General features: G+C 39.9%; 1 protein-coding gene across 1 annotated transcript in view; it reads left to right on the top strand.

Annotated features, from left to right (window-relative positions):
• Positions 1-17,721, top strand: part of LOC117827156 (sodium channel protein type 4 subunit alpha-like) — a 55,651-nt gene extending 37,930 nt beyond the window's left edge. Inside the window, exons 18-27 of the mRNA XM_034703650.1 lie at positions 6,307-6,424; positions 7,229-7,383; positions 9,121-9,294; positions 11,195-11,317; positions 12,133-12,405; positions 12,567-12,620; positions 13,193-13,330; positions 13,565-13,669; positions 13,854-14,124; positions 15,214-17,721. Of these exons, the coding sequence (XP_034559541.1) occupies positions 6,307-6,424; positions 7,229-7,383; positions 9,121-9,294; positions 11,195-11,317; positions 12,133-12,405; positions 12,567-12,620; positions 13,193-13,330; positions 13,565-13,669; positions 13,854-14,124; positions 15,214-16,445 (2,643 nt within the window). The 3' untranslated portion in view covers positions 16,446-17,721. The remainder of the gene's footprint in view (positions 1-6,306; positions 6,425-7,228; positions 7,384-9,120; positions 9,295-11,194; positions 11,318-12,132; positions 12,406-12,566; positions 12,621-13,192; positions 13,331-13,564; positions 13,670-13,853; positions 14,125-15,213) is intronic.
• The last annotated feature ends 1,311 nt before the right edge of the window (positions 17,722-19,032 follow it).

Raw genomic sequence — 19,032 nt, 5'->3', positions numbered from 1 at the left:
ACATTTTCAGAATCAGAATCAGAATCAGAAATACTTTATTTATCCCCGGGGAAATTCAGTTCTTAAAGAATGCTTTTATACACAGTATGAAAAAGTCAAAATATTGATAGAAAGAAGGAATAAAATAAGATATAAATACGAATTAAATAATATAAATTGGATTAATAATAAGTATATACAGAAACCGAGAATAGTTACAGTTCGCTATGTACAAAAGCACTGGGAATGAAGGTATTATATAAAGGATGTTGAATTGGCAGAGATATTGCACAGAGTATTGCATGTTTTTGCACAGAGTACAGAATATAGTTCAGTCATCAGAGGGAGGAGTTGTACAGTCTCATGGCCACAGGCAGGAATGACTTCCTGTGGCGTTCTGTGGTGCGTTTAGAGGGGATCAGTCTTGCGCTGAATGTGCTCCTGTGATTTACCAACACGTAAACACAATATGAGCACAATATTATGCTGCACTTCAGACGTGTCAGAGAAGGTGTTTTGTGTCTGTCTTATGATGACTGTAACTGCTGTTACATCACACCTGTTGGTGAACAGAGGATCAGCACAGTCAGAGAAAGTTAATATGGCATCATGAGAAACAAGAATCCAAGTTAAACTGTATACTCCATGTTCTTGACATGGATTACTGTCTATAAAAAAAAGATCTGAAATACAAATGTATGGGTTGTGTTTAAGCTTCCTGGACTTGTAGACCAGGGGTTCCCAAAATTTTCAACCCACGACCCCAAAAATATAAATGCCAAAGACTTCAACCCCCACTGTCCCTCAAAGCAATTTAATGTGGCTTCATTTAGCTGGTCTGGAGAAAATGACCCTACCTATATGAGCATGTGGCTGTGTTTCCTGTGCCCTTATGAATTAACCTGCTGCTACTGATGCTTTTGATAATTCACAGTTCACTGACTCTAAACTTAAGAGTCATCTGGCAAAAAGAAAGGCAGAAAACTCATTACATTTTCTTTTTTCAAGGTTTTATTTCAAGTTTAGCTACTATTTTTGTCGATATTTTTTACTTTAATGGGTAAAATGTACTATTTTTAGATAACTTACAGAAAAAAACATTGTGGGAGACATCTCACGACCACCCATTTATGCCTTGCGACCCCCCACACTTGGGAATCCCTGCTGTAGACTGCTGCTATGTGGGCTAAACCACCATTATGCATCTTTTGGCTATTTGGATCATTCCTCATTTTGAAGCCCCAAGTATGGCGTTATGGCTGTTGCCCAGATGTGCATTTAGGCAAGAAGGTTTGGTGGGAGAGGAACAAGGGGTTAGAATTACACATGTCTAAGGCAGGACCAAAAGATGGTTAACTTGGTGGTAGACTGATTTTTTACCCTTTTTGTTGTGGGAGCTGACGGAGTTGTTTAATCATTAGACTATCGAAGCTAAGAGCGCATGTGGAGCGTAGTAGACTGGCTGCTCATTCACACATCTCAGCAGGGAATAGAAGCATAGAAGCATCAACAAACCACTCTCCTCAGAGCATTAAGAAATCAATGCATTACATACACTGACTGAGCTACAAGCGTATTCCTGCAAATCTTAACAATCTTACATTACTACTCAGCCAAAAACATGACTGAGAGTTTGATTTTAGTGACTGAATTAGTATGATGACACCTAGCAAGCGGTGGTGCCTCACAGCTAGAAGTTTCCTGGTTTGAATCCTCAGCTTGACAGGAGCCTTTCTGTGAGGAGTCTGCATGCCTGGGTTCTCTCCGGTTACTCCAATGCTCATCTAAAATCCTGCCTATAAATCGCCCGTAGGTATAAGTGTATGTGAATGGTTGTTTGTCTGTACATGTTAGCCCTGTGGTGGTAGACTCTAGCCTCCCATGACCCCAAATTGAATGAGCCGTATAGATAATGGATGGATGGACAGACACCCAGCAGACAGCAAGCATCAGCCACTTATTACTCAAAGTAACCAATCAGCTGAATATGTGTAACTGTAACCCTAATGTCATTTAAACATGTGAGGTTTACTATTGTCATGGATACACAAATTATACTACTATAAAGAACGTTTTTGTAACATTTCAATATGAGGACCAACGCTGAAAAATGAAGTCAATGCAGAAGGGCTAAAACCTTCAGGACCTCAAGTGTCCACTGACTCAAAAAGCCAAGGAATGCCCATTAAGCCACGTCTTAACAGCAGAATTAAACATGTTTACAGCCTGGTTCAAAAAACCTCCACGGTATCAATGGCTCATTTCTTTTCACACTGCACAGGGGTTGTACTTCTGTAACTCATCTGTCCTGAAGATATCCAGACCAAGAGATTTGCATAATAAGAGACATTGTGGTGGTTTGACTGACAGTTTGGTGCATTGTAGCTGTTTGCCAGAAGACTTAAGTGGACTCCAGTCCACCTCTTAACCTCATGTTTAGACTGATTAAAAGTTAGCTTGAGTCAGCATTTCCATTATGGTGACTGTCATGATTTGGGCTTTATATCCGCGCTTCAAAAACCAATGGATGAAGTCACTGAGACTGTGTACTTGTTCCAGGTTTGGAGCCAGCTTTTTAGTTGAATTGCAGTTTTCAGCAGTTCCTAGTTTGCTCCATTCTTAAGCACCAAAACTTGCTGCCTGTTGTTGTTCAGAATGAAATGGCAAAAAATTATTATTTGTAAATTTTTTAGCAAGTGTTCATTTATCAATTTTTTAAAGATACAACAGTAAAAATATCTTGGTAGTTTGTCTCACTGGATTATTGTTTCTCAATTTTCCAGATAATATTTGTGTAAATGTTATTACTGTGAGCATCTTGAAGGGGCATTTTCATCCTAAAATGCTAAAATATTATTTTATTATTGATTCATTATTTTAAAGTTGATGCTCATAAACAGTATTGACCTATCTTGTTGGTTTTTATGTTTTCTTTCTTGTGATTAAGCTTATTTTTTTGGTGTCATGGTGGGTGTAGAAAATGATAAAAATAGAGACGTAGTTTGTGTCGGTGCGTATTCTGCACATTTAAATGCATGTTAAGGCGGAGCAGCAGGTTGTATGCTGGCTCAGTGCCGCAGATATTTCCAGAAAATGTTCTCGAAAGTTCTTTCAAAGGCTTCATCAGTGCTCGGTGTTTGTTGTGACTCAAGTAAAAAACATCCACCACAAGTTGCAGGATCTAATCAGTTTTTAATCCTCAGCCTCTGATTTGTTGCTGCTCATGTCATTCAGACGGATGAGCGCGGTGTTGGGGGAGGATGGCGGGCAGCAGTGATGGAGGGGGTGGGCTGTGAAAGGGGCCGGCGATGTGGAAGCTTTTCCGGACGCTTAAGCTGTTAATCTGTCAGACAGTAAAGGTGAACTTGATAGAGACTACTGTTCTGTGTGAAACAGACATATCTTAGAAATCCAGATGTTTTATTTCAGTCTGGATTATCAGTTATCGTCGTGCATGAACATCTGGCAAAGCTTTCTTTAAGCTGAGTTGTGACAGAAAGGTTGACCATGATAACAAAAAGTGTAAGACGTTGCTCTTGACTTTATAAAAATCTGGAAATGACTTTAAAGACTCACAGGATGCATTGATATCTAGAAAGTTTTAATGATGGCTGAAGCCCACAGCAAGAGTCACTGTCACAGTGTGATGGATCGTTGATGATGATGTAAGCCAGCTTTCAACTTGACTCCTGTGCTCTTCCTAATAAATCTGGTTAAACAGCCTTTACCTGAAGAAGGCTTGAACACTCTGAGAGATTGCACCAACATTAAAACCCCCTCTTAGAGTTAGAATTGACTAAACTAAGCTGAAGCGCATGCGATGATAAAAATAATCATACATCATTACATGGACTTTGTTGCATTAAAGGAACTGTCGGACAGCAAACAGGAGATAGAGAGGGAAGTCATCTTGCAATAGTTGTTAGGAGAAGTTTTCAGTAACATGGGTTAGTATTTAAATTGGTAGTTATCGCACATGTGCTGACTACAGTCCATGTTTATATTGTGTTAGTGTTTTAGAATAATATACAGTAAAACCAAAGTGGGACACAGATGTTCTCCTTTTTATTCCCTTAACCCTCCTGTTATGTTGCGGGTCAAATTGACCCTTTTTAAAGTCCATTTTAGGCATTATATGCCTTCCAAACCAGCTAAATGCAGCATAAAAATCTGGGCAGCATGTGACAGAAAAGGTGTCATGTTCATTTATTAGCATCACTTCATAAAGAAAAAAATTCAAAATGGAAAATAAAATAAACAAAAATCTAAGTCATGTAAAACTATTGTATTTATATTTAGGGCTTTACAATGTACATTAAAACAAGTTTTAACATTAATTTTAATAAAAAAACAAGTGAGTTATCCTCGTTGAACAATGATCTGTGAGAATTAAAGAACACCAATGGACTAAATCTTAATTTAAATGGGTTTGTAATGGAGTTAAAAATTAGATTTAAAAAGATGTGTTTAGGGATTTTTTGGGGTTCTGACACTTTTCGAAAATTGGTCAAATTGACCCAGGAACATTATTGCTGATCCAGGGAAATGAACATAACAGGAACCGGTTAATGGCTGTTGATACTGACCAAGTTATTGATTGTGTGTTATCGCTTACCTGAAACAATAATCTGTTCTGAGATGATTATCAAAGTGTAGTATGACATTTAGCATTAGCTCTGTTATTTATTCCATTAATTTCATTACACAGTTAGAGGTTGCAGGTCATCACCGGCTGAGAACTCACAGTAAGAAATATAGTTTTGTTTTATTCAAAGAAAACTTTATTCTTCCTAAAGCTACGCCAACATGTTGTAGTTGTCTGTGGACTATCTGCTGCACTGTTTCTCAGGAATGTGCTTTTAGATTTGACATCAACAAGAGGTTAAACTTGTAGGTGGGTCGTGGTAAGGAGGAGTGAGTTTTACAAATGCTGACAGGTGCAATGGTTGCTGTTTTACAAAGCCACGTTTCAACCTTTTCCAGTCTTGGTACCAAGTTAAGCATACCAGCTCCTGTAGCTTAATAGTTCTGTTACAGGCATGAAGTAACACAAGTACTGAGTCAACTTTTAAAACACAGCAACTATTCTTTTAGATATCTCATTGACTGGCACAGTGATTGGGCATGGGAGCCCTGCAGTTTGCAAGTTTGTTATTGTTTGTTTCAGCATAACGTCAGAGACAAACCCTCGATATAAGACATATTTATGAATACAGGCACCTTGATTTGTGATTTTTGTACTCAAAATTAATAAGGTGGTTTTATTTCCTCTGACCTATAGCGTCATCCAGCTACCTTACTCTCATCTCTCTCACTTTTCCTCCATCAGGTGTTTTCACCCCTTCCTATACTCTCAGTCCCCCTCCCTCTTCCCCCTGGATTCCTCTGTCTCTCATTGGCTCAGTGTGGGGGTTTGTTGAGGTAGAGGGTGTGTCTCTGCTGTCCTCTCTGGCAGGCAGACAGCAGCAGGCCAGATGTGGAGCCAGGCCCTGCAGAACAGATTATACTGACACAGCTGAGCAGAGCCAGGCAGGGCCAGGCTGAGCTGAGCAGGCTGCAGTCTGGCGCTCTCTCTTCCTTTTTTCCCTGCCGTGCCCTGCTCCACACCACACCAGAATTAGGCATCAGGGAAAATGGAAATGAAAAACTAACCCTCCTTCAGCCCTCCATCAGCTTAACAGGCATCAGCAGCTGCTCGGCAGGAAAGAAGGATACGTTTTTCATATTTAGAGCTATGAATGCACACAAAATCTGGCAGATATCTGTAAATAAGATGTGAATAATGTATGAAAAATAAAAAGCTATATGAGACAAATCCATAAGCCTACTTTTATGTTAATGTTGAATCACTAAAAAGCCATCAGTGCACATCCTGTCTGCTCGGCCTTGAAGCACTCAGACCAGTAATGCTGGTAATCTTGTCTCCAGGTCTTCTGGATGTTTTTTTTAATGCTGGATTAGACTTCCTACCGGTTTACAGGATTGAAGCTGCACCTCTGTCCTTCAAATCACGTTAAATATGTTGCTGTTACAACACAAGAAAATCTCATCAGACTGTATAAAGAGATTGAAAGGCCAGGCAGTTACATCTAGGTGAGCTGGCTTTGATGGGATTAATACATGCTGGAAACAGGGTAGAAAGTGCTGCAACACTGGTTTAATAAGGTCTTAAAGTCAGTAGTGCATTGTAAACATCACCACGCCACAATTACTAATGTCAAAGCAGGTATTTAACCAGCTCATACAATGTTTTAAAATTAAAGATGGATCTATAATTAGCTTAAAGATAGGAACTAGTTGTTAACAGTGAGACTTTTTGCATTTCAGGAGGAGGTCAGCCTGTCAGAGGGCAGCACAGTGGATCTGAGGAAACCTGGAGATGAGATGGACAACTTTTCAGAGCTGGATGAAGAGAGCATGGAGCCGGATGAATGCTTCCCAGAATGTGAGAATGAAAAACAAAGAGTCCTTTTCCAAACAAAACCACTTACACACCAAACATGACATGTGATCAGAGCTGGTCAGCATGATTCCAGTGAATAGACATTTAAAAAATGAGGATTAGCCACTGGTGAAAAAGCGTTCAACATTGGTTCAAAGGTGAAAGTTTGAAGACAAAGTCTATCACAAATACACACATATGTTACAAGTGATTTCAAGTTGCTTCCCAGGAATAAAGTGGACTGTATAAGTGAGCAGAACATCACAGTTACCATTCAAACATGAAGTTCATGAGCTGGATCCTAAACCGTGACAGCTTCTTTCAGCTCTGGTCCTTAAGACGCTGGCCCATCACAGTCTCTTGATGTCACACCATCCATTAGATATTAAACAACAATGTCCTCATCCAGCGGTCGTTCTGGTGTTGAAGTCAGAGCTGTAAATGTTTCAAACGGCTATCTGAGTCTTCTTGATAACATCACACAGCCCACAATGTGCTGCAGTTAGGATGAAGTTGTTATTTGTAATGAAAATTAAATGCTCTGAAGTTATGTCTGCTCGGAAAGGATTCAACTCATTTTGAGTAAATACTGTTAGATAACCTATTTATCAGATTTATCAGACAAATGTGTCTTCTTACAAGTTGAAATCATAGTAGTATTTTAAACTGTTGATAACAGGTTGAAATGAGGTTCACAGTTATCGATGAAATCCAAGCTACTACTCACTTGGGCTTTGCAACATTAACAAAACATGTTGAAGTTTTTCTTTCATGTGTTGTGATACGTGATGTTTTGGTGTCACTCAGTTTGCATGAGGCACTGTCAGTGCTGCCACATCGACACCACAGTCGGACTGGGACAGGCCTGGTGGAGGCTGAGGAAGACCTGCTACCAGATTGTGGAGCACAGCTGGTTCGAGACCTTCATCATATTCATGATCCTGCTCAGCAGTGGGGCTCTGGTACGACTGCTACTTTGTGTGGTTCAATGCTACAGGTCTAATGATTGTGCTAACAACCAACGCACACAGTTAGCAGCTGTTTTGCTTGAGATAAAGCAGAAGAGTACGGGGTGTGTCTGGGTGCAGTATTGACAAACAAAACCATCATGGTTATAAGATATAAATCTGTTAAAAGTCAGCTTTCTGCCACCATGCCACGGGCAGAGCATTACAGCATGAGGGATTTTTCCACAGCAGAGTTACCTTGAGTGCTTTCTTGATAACAGCTGCAGGGTTTGTTTAGTTTGTATATGCATTGAGTTTATTTAGCCATACACAGCTAATGGGTCGTGAACAGTTAATAATGTGCTCATAAGAAGAGGTGACTGACAGTAAGGCTGGATTAGAAATCAATCAATCAATCAATCAATCAGACTTTATAAAGCGCATTTCATACAATGATATTGTAACAAAAAGTGCTGTACAAAAAAAAAAATTAAAAGAACCCCCCACCCTAATCCCAACCCAGCCCAACCCCGATACATTTCAAAGATTATAAAACACTAAAATATTAAACCATTAAAGGAAAATAAGATGCTATACTTAAAAAATAAATAAAATAGAAAAGAAAGTGACTAAAATTTGAACTAGATGATGAATAATTAAATAAAACTTATGGTTCAAAGGTTCAAAGCTTAAAATTAAAATCTAGTGCAGACAAACTCTGCCATGAACCATCAGATCTTACAGAGGAGAATTTATTCCAGACCAAAAGAAACTAAATCAGTGTGATCAAAGTCTAATCTCAGCTCTATGGGGTTTCCTTGTGATCATATAATCATATTAGTGCCATTTAACAGCTTATGTTTAAGCAGCATCTTTCTTATACCTGGGCCATACTGCATGAGCATGTTAAAAGTTAAAACAGACACAAAGAAAATAAAGAAGGCTCACCTGTTCTTCAGATTCAACATATACAGGAATATCGGCACATTTTTTCCTTTATCTCCAAAAATCCTGTTTGAGTTTAAGATTCCCCTCTAATCTAAACATATCAGGATGTTGTCTTTAAATGAGATGGAGCTATTGATTATGTTAAGTGTTGAGGAGATAGTATAGACAGGAGGCACCACACAACAGGACATGCTGCAGGACGGTTCAAAGGTGATCCAACAGTTTATCCTGATTGACAGGTGTTACATTTAAAACTATAATCTGAAATCACTCTAGTCACTAATTATTAGCTGAAGATGATAATACAGCTTGTTTCCTGCAATTTAAGATATCTTGAAGTTTAAATTACATTTAGATACTCTTATTTTTATGTATTTACTGTATGTTTTTTGTCTCATCATTTCCCCCTCTTATTTGAATTCAGTTTTGAAAGCAGCGTTGGATCTCCTTCTCCTTAAATGTTGAACCTCTTCACACCAGTTAGTTTGGACCTTTACATGAAGCAGTGATGTCAGTCTTTAACTTGGATACAGCCTTAAACACAAAAACCAGAGACCAGCAACACACATCAGCTGCCCTGCTAAAGTTGTTAAATGATCAACCAAAGAAAGAAAAACTCATTGCTGACGTTAGTTAACTGTCCAGACCATGAACTTGCTGGTTCATGGCAGCACCGTAAAACATTTTAAACAGTTTATTTGATGCTTTATGTCTTTGATTGCAAAATGAGATGAATTTAAAAGCTCAGAGGCTCAGAGACAGCCCTGTCTGTGTGTTCACTCTGCTGTCCCCCCTCTGCTGCAGGCCTTTGAAGACATCTATATTGAGAAGAGGAAAATAGTGAAGGTGGTGCTGGAGTCTGCTGACAAGGTGTTCTCCTACATCTTTGTACTGGAGATGTTCCTCAAATGGATCGCATACGGCTTTAAGAAATACTTCACCAACTACTGGTGTTGGCTCGACTTTCTTATCGTGGATGTGAGTGAAGATGTTTCATTTTTTTTGTTGCACTACATGAAAGTAGTGTATTTAGAACAATGACATGCTGAAAATTTAGGATGAATGATAATCCCTCTCGTTGTAGCTGAAAGAAGCTTTTTATGTTTGTGGGATTAACAGCTTGGTAAGTGTCACACTGTTTCTGATAGGACAGCACTTCACTGTTTATTCATGCTTTACAGTAAGGGGCTGCTTTTCGATTGAAATTATCCTTTCCCCGCTGTGAGCTAGTCCTACTCAAAGCACACTCTTCACAGTTTAAAAAGAAACACTCACATTGCTAAGATACTTACATTTGCTTTTAAAGCCGGATTCTGCCGGACAAATAGAAAGCTTAAGTAGACAGAAAACACTTTAAACTGTGCGGGGGAAAAGATGATGCTCTAAAGTGTGTAATCACAAAAGCACCTGAAGCGTGCCGCCTGAGGCCTGACTTGACCTCCTCTGATTTCGCCTGCTGTTACACAGATATCCACAGACCGCTCTATTTTTAGGGTAAGTTGTAGTTAGCAGGTTGCAGGTGAGTATGGGCTCTGGGATTGAAAACATCTGCATCCCAAATGCTTCTGTGTTTCTTCACTCGTAAGTGCTCTCTGCTGTGATATCAAAAGCCACCGTCTTGTCCAAACAAATGCACTTCAGTTGATGAGTGCTATAAAGCCACTCAACAGCCTCTCTTTGAACTACGTCATTCAGGACCTTGGCTTTTATATCAGAAACAAATGCAGTGCCATGTACTCTAAGGCTATCTACAGAAGATCTGGTGTTCTTTATTAATGTTTTTATTCTTTTTAAATGTTGCTGAACAGACATTTCTACTTAACTGTCACTTTAGAAATGCAGAGCTTAAATTCATGTCCGAACTTTTGTGTCTAATTCTTGTACTGCGTGTTATTTTGATCTGTTTTGACAAAAAGTCAAATCCTGTTGGTGATGAATATTTCGTTTTTCCTAAATCAGACAGCCACGTTACTTTCTGTTAATATGTTTCTGTATTTTATTGTCTTTATTTTTTGGAGCCAAAGACTTCTCTCGTCCGGAGAATAAATTCTGAGTATCTTCTTTAGATATATTGGACAAACACACGTGTAAATAGACTTTTATAAAGAAACGAAGACCATTGGGACCTTGTTGGTCCTAAATTGTTTATGATAAACTTATTTTATCAATTGGATGCAAATTGGGTGACAAATTTGGCAAAGACAGATATAAATTCTTTATAAAACTCACTCTATTTGATATATATACATATTTTTATATGCATATATAGCTGAGTATGCATGCATGGACACTATTTGTCTATGTGTGCATACTTGTCTGTGTTTTGTCATCATCAGTCATGACATAAACTTCTTCTTCCTTTCATTGATATCACATCATTTCCATTCATAGCTCTCATCCAAGGGTCATTCAACAGAGGAATACCATTTTGTTCTGTCCGTTTTGGATGTAGAATAGAGTGGAAGTCTAAATTTGTTCAAAGATGAAACCAAAACAAATCCAAATCTAAACTTCAAAATTTAAGTGACTGTGTTCCAAACTGTGGAATGTCCCAAAAATACACAAAAACTCCCAAATATGGCTCTTTAAATGCTTTTACGTCTCTTATATCTTATAAACTTGTATTTAATTTTTACTAAATGTTATTTCTTTAAGTTTCTAAGAGGAAATAGATGCACTTCCTTGACAAGCATGTTGATTAAACTTTATATGTAATAATGCCTCATCAGTGCTTCTTACAATTATCTTCCTCTTGTATTCGTATAAAAACAAATTGCTTCTTGTTCTGCAGAGGTTTAAACTGAGTAATAATTGAGTAAGACATCTGAATGAATGTTAGGATAAAACCAGTGAACATGTCTTTCCTCACTCCACATAGGTGTCCTTGATAAGTCTGGTAGCTAACTCACTGGGGTATTCAGACTTTGCTGCCATCAAGTCCCTGAGGACCCTGCGAGCTCTGAGACCTCTCCGAGCTCTGTCCAGATTTGAGGGCATGAGGGTGAGAAATACATCCTCTGAACTACACTGACACCAAAGTTAGCTGATGGAAGTTTTTTGAAACATTGTTTTCAAGATGGTATGTGTGGTCTGGTCATCTGTCAGTCCACTTCTTTGGTCTGAAATATCTTAAAAAGGACAGTATGAAATAGATTCATGCTCCCCAGAGGATGAATCCCAATAACTTTTGTAGACCCCTGACTGGATTCACATTACCTGTGTGTGTTGGATTGCCATGACATTTGCTCCTCACACATTTCCTGTAGAGCAACCACTAAGGCTAAAAACAGATACTACTCCAATACTTTGATGACGACAAACTACCTAAAGACATTCCAGTCAGCCTCAGCTGATGTACCTTTTGTTGTGCAAAAAAAGCTGATGCTAGTCTAACAAACTAGAATAAGATATTAATATGGTAAACAGTACAACTGCTATTGTTATAAGGTTAGCAGTGCATGTAAGAAAGTTTTTACAGGCTTTTTATCCATATGTATCAGTGTTCTTAATGTATTCGCAGCCTGACAGAGCTGTGAACATGGTTTTAGATTTGATCCTGCGGAGTGTGAAAACAGATCAATGGTTCAAACAGTCTTGTCATCTGATCAGCTCATGTTATTGCTGCTTGTTTAGATCCTTGCTTGTGTTGTACTTACCCTCAGATGTACATAACATCTGTTTAATGAAACTGTAACACCTTCTGCACATTGTAACCACCATCAGCGTAAGTCAGTGTCTCGCTGGGCTTCAGGTAACTAAGCCGACATATGTACTCTGTGTTCGTAGACTAACCTGTATCTCACCTGTGTCATTCAGGTTGTTGTGAATGCTCTAATCGGAGCCATCCCCTCCATTATGAACGTGCTGCTCGTGTGTCTCATCTTCTGGCTCATCTTCAGCATCATGGGCGTCAACCTGTTTGCTGGCAAGTTTGGGAAGTGTGTCAACAGGACGGGTTTCGTCCACAGCATCTCTATAATCAACAACAAGTCTGACTGTCTCAATATGAACGACACACAGTTCTACTGGACCAAAGTGAAGGTCAACTTTGACAACGTCGGACTCGGATACCTTTCCCTTCTGCAAGTGGTGAGTTTGAAAAATCTCCCTAACAGTCCTTCTTCTTAGCAATGTGGAATAAATGTGATCATGGCTTTGATTTTGTAATGTTATTCTATTTGATAAATTAAGTCAGTGGGTCACAATACAACACCATTGACACTGAAGTTGTTTAACATTGTGTGTTTTAGGCAACTTTCAAAGGATGGATGGAAATAATGCATGCAGCTGTTGATTCAAGAGGAGTAAGTGACTGTTTTTACTCTCAGGGTCTGTGTCATTAACGTGATTAAATCAAGCGGGAACCTCCGGTCTAAAAATATGATTTCAATGCGGAAGTGCTAAAAACTGCAGTTCATCGAGGATCCACTTGAGGCTGGCTCTGGAAGTACCAGAAACCACGTACACACAGATTAAAAAAAGCTGATCTTTACAGCAGAAATAAACATGTTTACAGCCTGGTACAAAAGACAGCGAGTGTAGTCTGGATAGCTCATTTCTCAATGGGCACACACTGTAGGAGGGGGGAATTTTTTTTTAACGCTGCAAATTTGAAGATATTGAGATTACGAGTCTTCTAATGAGAGGCACAGCTGACTTGATTGACAGGCGCGAACACTGTAGTTGTTGGCTAGGAGGCCTAAAGCCCGCCTTTTTACGTCACAATCGCTCGACAGCAGCAATATGGCTGCTGCCGGCAATTGGCCTCAAAACAGCGCTTCAGAAACAGATGGGTGACATCACGGATACTACGTCCATATTTTATACAGTCTATGGATTAAATAAACAACTGACGATTCAAACTGTTCTGTTTCAGGTGGAGGAACAACCCATCAGAGAAATCAACCTCTACATGTACCTCTACTTTGTCGTCTTCATCATATTTGGCTCCTTCTTCACCCTCAATCTCTTCATTGGTGTCATTATTGACAACTTCAATCAGCAGAAAAGAAAGATAAGTATTTACAACACCAAAGTCAGACCTGGGTCACCGGGTATCTGCAAGTAACTTTGTCTGTTAGATTGAATTTAGTGGGACTGAAAGAAGTATCAGGTCAAGCTTTTTAAAAATTCTGCACCAGTGTAAACACTTGTAGGCAAATACTGAGTGACCAAGTTTAGAGCAAAGTAGTAGTTTGTTTTGCCGTCTTCTGAATAATGGAATAATGTGAGGTGTTTCGGCCTTTACTTAGGTGGACAGGACATCTTCATGACTGAGGAGCAGAAGAAGTACTACAATGCTATGAAGAAGTTGGGATCTAAAAAGCCTCAAAAGCCAATACCAAGGCCTGGGGTAAAATAAATAGTCCTGAAGTGTGACACATTTTTCAAACCTAGACTCATTGTTATTTTAAAAACATTCATATATACTTTTATACATATTAATGTATTGTCTTGCCTGCCCACATTCTCCATAACACTTACCTAACAATGTGAAATCCTGTGACTGATGTGCGGTTTGTATTTTCCATTCCCAGAATATGCTACAGGCCTTCTTCTTCGATCTCGTCTCCAAGCAAGCCTTCGACATCATGATCATGATGCTCATCATCGTCAACATGGTGACCATGATGGTTGAAACTGACGAGCAGTCAGAGCGCTCGGAGACCATCCTGAATAAGATCAACCTGGTCTTCATTGTGATCTTCACCACCGAATGCCTGATCAAGATCATTGCCCTTCGATGTTACTTCTTCACAGTTGCATGGAACATCTTTGATTTTGTGGTGATTGTTCTGTCTATTGTGGGTAAGTAGAGAGACACTCCATCATTTCTTTTCATCTGCCAGAGGGGTTTAGTCTTTTCGACACAGTGGGTTATTCTGTTGTTGATCTGGGTGCTAGAGTAGGAGTGAAGGAAGAAACAAAGAATCAAGTACAAAGTATTCGTCAAGGCTGCGCAATCACCTCCAGTTTAAGAACTTTAAGAACTCTGAATGAAAAACATCAAAACAATGAAGAATATGTCAGAAACACATTTATCTGATAAGAGCCTCTTCCAGGCCAAACATCCCATTACCATACAGACCCCTGGCTGCGACTGTGACTGGTGCAGCCTAAGAGTCAGCCCTGAAACCACTGCTGGAGTGCTGGAGTATCTACTTTGCCCTCTCCTGACCGGACCTCACAGAACTGGTCTAAGAAAGTACTTGCTACAGGGGTTTGGCCCAATCAGGAGGCAGGTGCACCAAATACAGAAGCTGCTGTCCTTGACTCATCAGTCCTGAGTCTCTGGTTACTCCCAGACCCTACTCCCTTCTCCCCACATGCCCTGTCTTGTTTCAGCTGTCCTGTCTAATAAAGGGCAGATGCCAAAACAAGAAGAAAACCCTTGAGTCTTTCTCCCAAAGCTTTCCAAGCCTATGTGCTGCTCACTGAGGTTGCATGCAGTCTGTCTTGAGATAAAGCAGTCTTCTAATTTCTGAAAATTCTTGGATAAGCTTCCCGACATTGGGTGCCGGGCAAACAACTTTGTGAGTTTTTTTTTTCCTAGTTGGAGCGTAGAGAGCTTCCAGGCTGCATTTGAAGACACACCATATAACGAGCTTCTGAATAGCCGAAGTGTCCCAAAAAATGTGTCAAATGATATTAGACTGATATTATACTTGGGGTTGGGGTTAGGGTTAGCATGTGCTTGAAGGATCATGTCTTGTGATAAGCACTGCCTCCATGGGCAGGGAGAATGAAAAGGACTACAGATTGTCCTTGGCATTTAACATCATCCCTCCTCAACGTTTGCCCCCAGACTCAGAAGATTATACTTGCTGTCTTGTATATTTAAATGGCTTTAGCAATGACACAAACCTACTTTCTACCTTCCTGTCTCTGTCTTTTCAGGTATTGTTCTTGCAGACATCATTGAGAAATACTTCGTATCTCCAACCCTGTTTCGAGTCATCAGACTGGCAAGGATAGGACGTGTACTTCGACTTATACGTGCAGCCAAAGGAATAAGGACTCTACTGTTTGCCTTAATGATGTCCATGCCAGCTCTGTTCAATATCGGCCTCCTTCTTTTCCTTGTCATGTTCATTTACGCTATATTCGGTATGGCGAACTTTGCTTACGTGAAAAAACAGGATGGGATTGATGACATGTTCAACTTTGAAACCTTTGGGAATAGTATGATCTGCCTTTTTCAGATCAGCACCTCAGCAGGTTGGGACAACCTCCTGAGTCCTATAATGTCCAGCCCCCCAGAAGAGTGTGATGTAAACTTTGTCAATACTGGCACCAACACTCGGGGGAACTGTGGCAGCCCCTCTGTGGGCATAGCTTTCTTCGTGAGTTACATTATCATTTCGTTCCTCATTGTGGTAAATATGTACATAGCCATCATTCTGGAGAATTTCAGCGTTGCCACAGAGGAGAGTACAGAGCCACTGAGCGAGGATGACTTTGAAATGTTCTACGAGGTCTGGGAGAAGTTTGATTCGGAGGCCACACAGTTCATCGAGTTCCCCATGCTGTCGAGCTTTGCCGACACTTTGTCAGAGCCTCTGCGAATAGCCAAGCCCAACATGGTTAAGTTAATCTCCATGGACCTTCCCATGGTCAGCGGGGATCGGATCCACTGCTTGGACATCCTGTTTGCCTTCACAAAGCGAGTCCTCGGAGAGTCCGGTGAGATGGATGCCCTCAAGCAGCAAATGGAAGAGAAGTTCATGATGACCAACCCCTCCAAGGTTTCCCATGAGCCCATCACCTCCACACTGCGCCGCAAAGTGGAGGGGGTGTCTGCGGTCATCATCCAGAGGTCTTACAGGAGGCATCTGGTGCGGCGGCAGTTGAAGCAGGCATCCTACCTCTACAGACAGATCAACTATGAGACTGTGGTGGACGTGGAGTATGCTCCAGCAACAGAAGGCCTGATGGCCTCTTTGTTACATCACTATGGACCTGTGGGGCTAGAGGTTGTAGAGACAACAGAGGACCCTCTATTGTCCTCACCACCATCGTATGACAGTGTGACACGGGCTGCCGGTGACTTGTCTGAGGTTTTCAGATCAACGCCCAGAGACTCTGAACCTGCAGAGTCTGGTGAAAACTACGAAGAAACGTTTCTCTGAGACTCCTCTGTGCGGTGAGGGACGGCTTGGCTTCTGTCTGTTTTGTTTACAGAGAACATAGCACAGGAAAACTTATGGTCAGGGAGATGAACTTTTTTTATATGTTAGTCCAAACTAAAGAATGATGTAATATTTTTATAGATCTCAAAACCTCTTTTCAAATTCAGAAACCCAGAATTAAATTTTGTTACACAGTCACAACTTCCAACAGAGAGGGAGGACTCGGAGGTTAAACTTGTCCTCATATCCACTTTAAATTATATGTGTTATGGTTACTTCATAGCACCCAAAAAAAAAAAAAAAAACATTATATATGTCAGGAATGTTTTTCATACTTTATATAAATGGCAGCAAAGATGGGCCTGTCACATTACAACTCCTAGCAATGTTGGATGTTAGCTCAATAACGAGCTTGTATGCACTCAATTGATATTTCTGTTGACACAATTTCACATCAATCTCATCATTAACAAACACTCCTTAACATTTGCACAGTACCCTCTAGTAAATTATCAACTCAATGACAAGGACAGTGTAAAGGGACCAACAAAATTGAGCTAGCTTAGAAAGTAAAAAAGCTAACACAAAACGAGCTAAACATTTTATTTTAGAGAACATCACTTTTTCAGAATAACACTTTCAAGCTGTTGTGTCTGTCGACGTTTTTATACTCTCTGTCAAAGTAATTCAGTCTTGAGGTTTTGAAACACTTTAGCAGGCATGTTTCTCCCTTGTTGACCAGAAATCTGCTTTGAGCTAAAAGCAGAATATTGAACAGGAAAACATTTCCCACATAAAACCTAAACAGCTTATGGCTTATTCAGGTGTCACTAATATGATTTAACCAAAGCTAAACTTAAAACCACAAATTGAAGTAATACACTCAGACAACTTGGGAGCTAGTCCTGCAGAGATCTTAGCTTTTACAAACCCATTTCTAAGAAAAGATGTGGGCGCTGTGTGAAATGTTAATAATAACTGCATTTGTTGGTTTGCAAATCATTTCAACCCTTTATATAATTGAAAATATTGCAAAGACAACATATCAAATGTTGAAACTGAAATATGTTATTGTTTCATGAAAGATATAAGCCCATTTTAAATTTGATGCCAGCAATGTGTCATAACATTTGGGACAGAAGCATGTTTACCATCGTGTTGCATCACCTCTTCTTTTAGCGACACTCTGTAAACGTTCTGGAGCCGAAGAGTTTCTGGCGTTCTGAAAGTTAAATGTTGTCCCATTCTTACCTGATAAAGGATTTTAGCTTCTCAACATTTGTGGGTCTTCTTTGTTGTATTATTTGTGTCACAATGCACCAAATGTTTTTAAAGGGTGACACGTCAGGACTGCAGGCAGGCCAGTTTAGCACCCAGACTCTTCTACAGCAGAGGGACATGATGATATAATATGTGCAGAATATGCTTTAGCATTGTCTTGATGAAATATGTTCTTCCCTGAAATTTTTTTTGCCTGGATGGCAGCATATGTTGCTCCAAAGCCTGTTGTTCAGCATTATTGGTGCCTTCCTAGATGTGCAATCTACCAATGCCATGGGCACTTATGCATCCCCATACCACCATGGTTTTTGGTATTTGAACCGTGCACTGATAACATGTTGGGTGCTTTCTCTTTAGAGTGGAGAACATGTCCATGATTTCCAAATGAATGTCAAATACTGATTCATCAGACCACAGGATAGTTTTCCTCTCTCATATTCCACCTTAGATGAACCTGGGCCAAGAGTGGTTGCCTATTTTTCTGGATCATGTTTATACATGGCTTCCTTTTTTCATGGTACACTTTAACCTGCATTTGTAGATGGACTTATGTCCACAGACACTGTTTCACAGTCCAACCAGTATTGGTTTTGGGCCCTGTCCCTTTTGGACAGAGATATCTCCAGATTCTTTCAATCTGTTGATGATATTTTTTAGAGCTGTGGCAAATGTCTGTTAATCTGTTAATCATTTATTATCAGTGCTACATTTTTAAATTAACTTTAAATGTGGGCTTAAATATGAGAAGCAATAATCCAAACTTTTAACTTTCATTAATCTTTAGCTTCCATTGAATTCAGTTGTGGTCATTTTCATATTACCTTACTTCACTGCAGGAATGCAGCACTGTGGCAGCAGACAGCATAAAGCTGAGGTGGGGAGCATATAGTGATGTGTTGGTCTCAAACAACTCAGCTCAGCTTGGCCTTGTGAGGATATGAGTTGGTTCCTGTTTGAATTTAAGTAAGAAACATGCACACACATCAATCAGTGGTCCAAACAATGCAACAAATGGATGATTTAACAAAAGCCAAAATGGCTGAATGAAGAGCCGTTAGAGAGCAGAAAGAGTCAGATCTTGCTGAGCTGAGTGAAATGATCTGGATCACTGAAAAGAGCTGTTCAGTATTTACACTGAGGTCATTTACCTGAGAAAGAAGGAGAGTCTGAGCCCTGCTCTTATATAGTAAAATGTATCGCAGACAACTTGAGCAGGGGTATACAAGCCTTTGCAGATGACATGATTAAACTGTGCCCACCTCTGGATATCATGAACTGTATATGATGAAATCTACAAATTCTTTGC

Source organism: Notolabrus celidotus, chromosome 15 (genome assembly GCF_009762535.1).
Source record: "Notolabrus celidotus isolate fNotCel1 chromosome 15, fNotCel1.pri, whole genome shotgun sequence".
Classification (NCBI taxonomy): Eukaryota; Metazoa; Chordata; class Actinopteri; order Labriformes; family Labridae; genus Notolabrus; species Notolabrus celidotus.
This window is presented reverse-complemented; position numbering and strand designations above follow the sequence as displayed.